The 6884-nt window shown below is 30.0% G+C and overlaps 1 protein-coding gene across 1 annotated transcript; it reads left to right on the top strand.

The window, feature by feature from the left end:
- Nucleotides 1–5533: 5533 nt before the first annotated feature.
- LOC108569078 (transmembrane protein 205) lies at nucleotides 5534–6476 on the top strand. The gene is made up of 3 exons (XM_017930475.1): nucleotides 5534–5742; nucleotides 5796–6126; nucleotides 6185–6476. Exons 1-3 carry the CDS (start codon nucleotides 5534–5536, stop codon nucleotides 6470–6472), a joined length of 828 nt encoding a protein of 275 aa, XP_017785964.1. The 3' UTR covers nucleotides 6473–6476.
- The last annotated feature ends 408 nt before the right edge of the window (nucleotides 6477–6884 follow it).

The raw sequence follows: 6884 nt of genomic DNA, 5'->3' as shown, positions 1-6884 counted from the left end.
TGAATTTGGTGGATTCACCGCACTGTGACTGTGGGATGATATCCACCACTAATCACATTTTTTTTTAATGTGAAAGCAACAGTTTTGCTACAAACGTGCTCATAAGTGGACTAATCACTCAAAAAGTTCACCTTCCAACATCTCTAGATGTTAAGGATGAAGGATAGCAAGATATATAAACTAATTTTAAATTTTATCAAAATCTCTGGCTGTATTGTTTAAGTATTTATTATATATGTGTTTATTTTGTTGTTTCATTTTTGTGCTTTATTACCCCTTATTAATCTTTATAACACTTTTTATTTACTGATCCGAAGCCTTCTCACACTGTGATAAGAGCTGATAGGTCGTGAAAAGTTTGTATAAATGTTGAATTATTTTATTTTTTGTTATTTTTATTATTTATAAATTTCTTGTATATTTATAAATTAGCAAGGTGATTCCGTGTAATTGTCTGTAGACATCTTAATAGTCCATTCACCTTTCTATTGTTATATTTTTTATTTTTTGCTTGTTTATATGCTCTTTTCGTTTGTTTGTACTATATACTATGTGTTTATTTACTGTTTTATTCGTAGCATGACATTGACTGGCTACATACACTGTAAGGTGTGAGCTAAGTGCACACCTCCTCTCTATTATAGAGTGGAGGAATCAGAACAGAACAGAAATTTTTATTTGAGACCCCAAATAAAAATTTGTCGGAGGATCCTAAACAATATTTTGCATTCATTTGAAGTTTCGTCACTAATTAGGATGTTTCTTAGTATATACTCTATATGATCAAAATTATACTAAGATTAAATAAATTAAAAATATGTAGTTTCTAAACTATTGATATGCTTCTTGAAGATATTTGGAGTTACGTCTCAAATTATCTTCATGATATATTTACATGTTTGCAAATTGGGTCAAGAAATTAGAGAAACAGTAAACATAGTACTGTTTATCTGGCAGTCATAAAATATTAAACTAATTGCACTGTTCTCAAATATTGACGTAAAACTTTCCTTGAATGTGAACAACCCTTTGATATAATGCAATTTTGTTATCCATTATGAAGTGCAACGCTGATACTGCAAGCGCACCACAACGATACCTAATACTCAAATCCTTAGTCAGTTGATACCAATACTCGAAACATATGCTTCCTCCTAACATGAAGATGTGTGTCACCAAACTAATCATAATTTTTACCATCAATCATCTTACTAGAGTTATATAATTATACCAAAAAAGCTATATTCTAGCAGAATAATGATTTGATTCCAGAAAATGGAATTACTTACAAAAATTACGATGATTGTCCAGAAGCATTATTCTCTGCGCAATGTATCAATGAGGAGTGTATTTGCGTCCTGTAAGTGCATTTAACTTTGTTTTATAACTTAAGAAATTGTATTCAATTTTATTTTACTAATAACACATATTTACTTCGGTACACAAGACTTGGAGCAGACAGAATGCAAACCTTTTGGTATGATGTAGTATAACTAGTAACTAGAAGCATCAACACTTCAAATTTTAAAACACATTGCACTAATAATCTCTAAAACTTAATTCAGCAAAAATTCAAACTTTGCAAATGATATTTTTCAAATTTCTATCTAAACATTGCTTAAAGTATATTTAGATTTGAACAACTACAATTCCCAGTGAGTAGATTATGTAATAGCTGTACTCTGCAATTGGAAAAATGCATTTAATAACTTATGATGTTTGTTTTATTTTTATTATAATTCATTAATGTATTCTTTCAAGCCATTGACACAAATTGAACTATTGATTCATGTTCCAGTTCACTTTTCGCAATATATTTTTCATTCTCTTTCGTATTTACAAAACGATATTTAAAATAGGGTTAACATCAATCAAGACATTATAAGATAATTTCACCAATTACTTTTACTACTCTCATTATAATGCAAAAATCCTATAAAAAGTTTCAAATTTTTATTAATTAATCTCAAAACAATACAAATGGAAGCTTATGCCAACAACTTTAAGTCAATTTCTCCAATTAAAAAAAAATCAACTCAATATTGTTTCAAGTTATATCAAAATACGGTAGAATTATTTCACTTATTACTTCAATAAATATTTGCAGATTGACACATCTAGTCAAATATTTTATGAGAAATTTAGAGACAAAACAATTTGTAGCCTAAACCTTTTTTAAAGAGTATTTGGAAATAATACCATAAGTGAGATGGTATATTTGGTCACTCTCTAAGATTTTTATTTATAAAAACTTGACTCCTTTCTTCCTGATCACACGTTTATAATTACTTAAGCAAGTGTCCCCACATTGACACTATTATGTCTTGGGTCTAAATCGCAAGCCCGACGTTCGAAATCCCGAGTGTATCGAAATCCCGACTACCATAATCCCGACAATCAAAATCCCGACTGTATCAAAATTCCGAATATATCGAAATCCCGACTACCATAATCCCGACAGTGTCTTTTATTAATTTAATTTCTACAATAACAGTTTATATTATTCTACTATATTTTAATAGGTACGACGGATACTGAAAAAAATATTTTTAAGACTTAGGTCGATGGCTCTTTTGCCTGATTATTAATTGTTATTGTTATTGTATTTTTTTTTCGTTGACTTATTCATTATAAAACTTTAGAATAAGAAATATTCTATAATAAAATTAGTTTATGTTATTAACAATAAATAACAACAATTAATAATCTTATTATTATTGTCGGGATTACGATATAGTGGGGATTTTGAATGTCGGGATTTTGACATAGTCGAGATTTCAAACATCGGGATTCGATACACTCGGGATTTCGATAGACGGGATTTCGGTTGTCGGGCTTGCGATTGCCACCGTTATGTCTTATTATCACTTCCTCTCCAAAATCCTTTCATTATCTTTCTTGATGGATTCTAGTTGATAACGTATTAAATGGCAACTTTTAAGAAATTCCAACAACTCCAATGGTAAATTTGATTTCCAAGATTCCTGGTTATTTATGACTTTAATATTCTAAGAGTTTTCCATTTTTGATCACATCTCAGTTATCACGTTTCTTACCCAAACCTAACCCAAACCAATCAAAAACATAACCCATTCTAAATATACCTAACATAAACCAAAGTCCATGACCAAATTCAATATTAAACTATCTTAACCATATTATGTACTTTCTCAGTTATCATAAGTCTTATTCTTACCAAAACCTATTCCTAACCCACCATAATTATAAATTCAAGATTAAAGTAACAACCAAATTATGAAAAACTCAATTATGCTTATGAGACTACAATTTAGAATTATACCATAAAATATTCATTTTTAACAAATGTTTAAAAAAAAATCAATTACTAAATTTTTGTATTAAACATATACTTTTCTATGTAGGTACATGCAACGAAACAACAATGAAAAAGATCTTATATTTTAAATTACTAATGATATTATATACTACTTTGGCTATTAACTTGCTTATACTATTATTCATTTGGTACTTGAAAATATGGTATGTAATAGGACATAACTATAAGTAATTATAACAAATGAATTTATTTTAGGCAAATTCAACGTATTAATCAATACCGTCAACACACCAGAATTAACCGAACTACAGTGATTATCTAAATTTTAGCAGGTTTCAATTATGTAGTCATAACATATTATCAACAATGCACATACATATATTATTTTGATCACTATTCATATTTATATAATTGAAAGCATCTTATATTAAATGATAAAAAATAAAATATAGCATTTTTTCGTATAGTGCGGATTCACTTGCAAATTTCATAGTACACAATTTGTTTTTCTACATAAATGATTGAAAATCTTTGATTAGTCGGGTTTCAAACAGTCTGGGATATTGGCGGAACATGCGAGGAATTGCTGTATACCATTTAAAATTAATAATACTTTGTATACCTTGAATCACTTTAAGCTGATCTTAACAAATTGTGCTACAATTAATAAAGCTTTACATAAATACATTTACTTATATAAATCTTGAATAACTTTTCTCGAAATATTAAAAGTATTACCAAATTCTAAACAAATCTTTATAAAATTTTATTAAATTAAAAGACTAACAAAGAGGAATAGTTTACAATAATTAATTATAAAATATTATATCACATTTGTAAATTATTACTATTTATGTGTATAATAAAAAAATATATATGTAAGAGTTTACACATAGAAACCATCTAGTATACAATTACATATTGTATTAATGAGTTGAATTTGAAGTGAGTAGAATATAAGGAAAACAGTATGTTACCCCATCTCTCCCATGACATTCTCCAGACATGCACACTTAATGGTAATTCTATTTATAACGAATTTAATGACTTAAAGCTTCTAAAAGCTATAGTAAATATACTTAATATATACATTATTGGTATATAAAGGAAATACACTTTCAACTAAAATTTGTTATTGATTTTTATACTTTAGAATAAGTTATAACAATTTCAAATATACAAACATATTTGGCTTCAATTTACAATTTTTTGATTATGATTTTATGTTATTTTTAATTGAATATAAAACTTGTGTGTTAAACAATTTTATTTAATTTCTGTGATTATTAATACTGATCTCTGTCGATATAAATGGAAGAGAGCGTGATAAAATTCAATAGACTTTGAAAGAAAAATAAAAATTTCAAGGCAAGCTTAGTTTTCAATGATATGTGGAAATAGGACATCTGTATAAAATAATAATAACAATTGTTTTTTATTTGATATTTAATCCAAGAACGACATGCACTTAATAAACTATTTATTTCAATTAATGAATAACATATAATGAAAGCGTTCATTGTATGACCATTGACCTTAGGATTCGCTTCGTAGAAATGAAAAACTTGAGTAGGTCAAGTAGACAATCTTTCAGAAAGATCTAGAAATATTATATAAACTCGGTGGAACAGATTTACGTGTCCCAAATCATGCGGCATTTCCTTTGTTGGGAATTAGTATGGGGGGCCAGGTGCAAGTGAAAAGTGTTTGAATGAAATCCGAAAAAAATGCAGCAATAGAAAAGAAGAAAAAGAAAAGAAAACACTAAAGGTCTTAGCTCATAAATAATTGTTGAAAAGGATATGGGATTAAAAATGATTCATCGCATCATTTTTAGTTTTATAGATATAATAGGATGATTATTTAGCGAAATGCAGCAACTGAACTCTGAAATAGGATCGTTGCGTGTGCTCGTGCACGTGCAGAAAATTAAGGATTTTAAGTTCAAGGTATATCGCAGGAGGTAAGCAATTAAGGGCTGTTGAAACACATTCATGTTTATGAACCGGTCATGTTCCATTGACGCACCAAGTGGAGTTACAAAACTACTTAAAACGTGCCTCCAGTCGATTCTGTTTCCCGAAGTGTGTCATCAATCAATCTGGTAGTACAATAAAATTTCCACCGAAAAAAAAATATATAGAAAAAAAAAAGGTTCTGGAAGGGAGTTTCCGGTGGTGGGAGACGAGCCTTTATATAAACCGACCGCCGAAGAAGTGCTTCAAAACGAGAATTATGTGTCTACCAACAAGAAGCGAGCTCAGGCCTCCGAGACCAAGCAAATTTGTGCTGAAGAAGCAGTTCAAGAACTTGCAGACCTTTGAAAACACAGTAGACGATGCTGACTTCGACGATGTCCTTTCGCAAACAACACAGTACACGAAGACAGCTATTGATGCGATCAATGACAACATTAAGTGCTTCCAGAAATCCGCAGCTTACAAGTAATATCTAACAATTAGTGATAATTATTCGCAAAAAATCAACAATTTCTTAGGATTCTGTTCAAGACGACGCAACCAGCTCATTTGATAACAGCCGTGGCCGTGGCTGCGATCGGTCTTATGCTGTATCCAAATTCATACGAAAATGCAGAAGCTCCATCAAGTATTTTCAATTTAATATATTTGGGATCGTTTAGCATATATTTCGGAACTCAGATATGGATGACTTTCGTTTCCGGCCTCTCCCTGTACTTCTCGCTGCCTCGTCACCATTTCGGTAACGTTCAAAGGGTTCTCTTCCCCAAATACTTCTTGCTGAATAGTCTCCTCTGCATGTTGACTCTTTGGATTTTTGTTAAACGTCACCAGACTGAGATGCTACAGGTAAACTGGATCCATGTCGCTGCGGTAACAATAGTCTTCATGGAATTTCACTTTTCAGATATTGGTGTTAACGACATCCTTTCTGATCAACCTATTGATTAGGCTCTACCTGGCTCCACCGCTCTTGAAATTGATACTGATGAAGAACAGGATTGAACATGCGGCCGGCATTGGAATGGAAATTGGGGTTCACGATGCCGGCCCATTAAAAAATTGCCCACACTATATCAAGATCCATAGATCATTCCGCACCGTCCACATGACCATAGCCATCGGTAATATTATTACCATGGCTTGCTCCGTGAGTCACCTAAATTATCTCAGCCATAAACTATGTGATTTGTAAACATTATGCCATACTTTTGTAATTATTCTACTATTAAGTAATTAATTTAAAGTAATAAACTATTTAAGTTATATATTAAGTGTTTTAATTACTACAAAATTACTACAATTAATTGGATAATTGAACAATAATATAAAACTTGGTATGCAAGAATAGTATTAGCAATAATTGTTATCATGGGAACTAGTTACAACATAGGAATTCCAATCATGCAATTATCTATTAAGAAACTACTAATTCAAAAATCATATCCTTGTACAAGAAGTATATAATAATGATTATAGTATGCAACTTCTTATACATCTTTGGTTGCATAAAACCAGTCTAATAATAAAATAAAAATACACATTAAATAATGATTAGATAATAAATATCTAATAAAAGTTTGTTTGTATATAATATACATTCCAAC

This window comes from Nicrophorus vespilloides, unplaced genomic scaffold (genome assembly GCF_001412225.1).
Source record: "Nicrophorus vespilloides isolate i.1.1-1 unplaced genomic scaffold, Nicve_v1.0, whole genome shotgun sequence".
NCBI classification, from domain to species: Eukaryota; Metazoa; Arthropoda; class Insecta; order Coleoptera; family Silphidae; genus Nicrophorus; species Nicrophorus vespilloides.
This window is presented reverse-complemented; position numbering and strand designations above follow the sequence as displayed.

What these genes read in the sequence shown, in the direction of transcription:
- LOC108569078 (XM_017930475.1), top strand. Translation starts at nt 5,534, where the DNA reads ATGTGTCTACCAACAAGAAGCGAGCTCAGGCCTCCGAGACCAAGCAAA. An exon ending in CAGAAATCCGCAGCTTACAA is followed by an intron (nt 5,743 to 5,795) that starts GTAATATCTAAC and finishes ACAATTTCTTAG; the next exon opens with GATTCTGTTCAAGACGACGC. An exon ending in ACCAGACTGAGATGCTACAG is followed by an intron (nt 6,127 to 6,184) that starts GTAAACTGGATC and finishes TTCACTTTTCAG; the next exon opens with ATATTGGTGTTAACGACATC.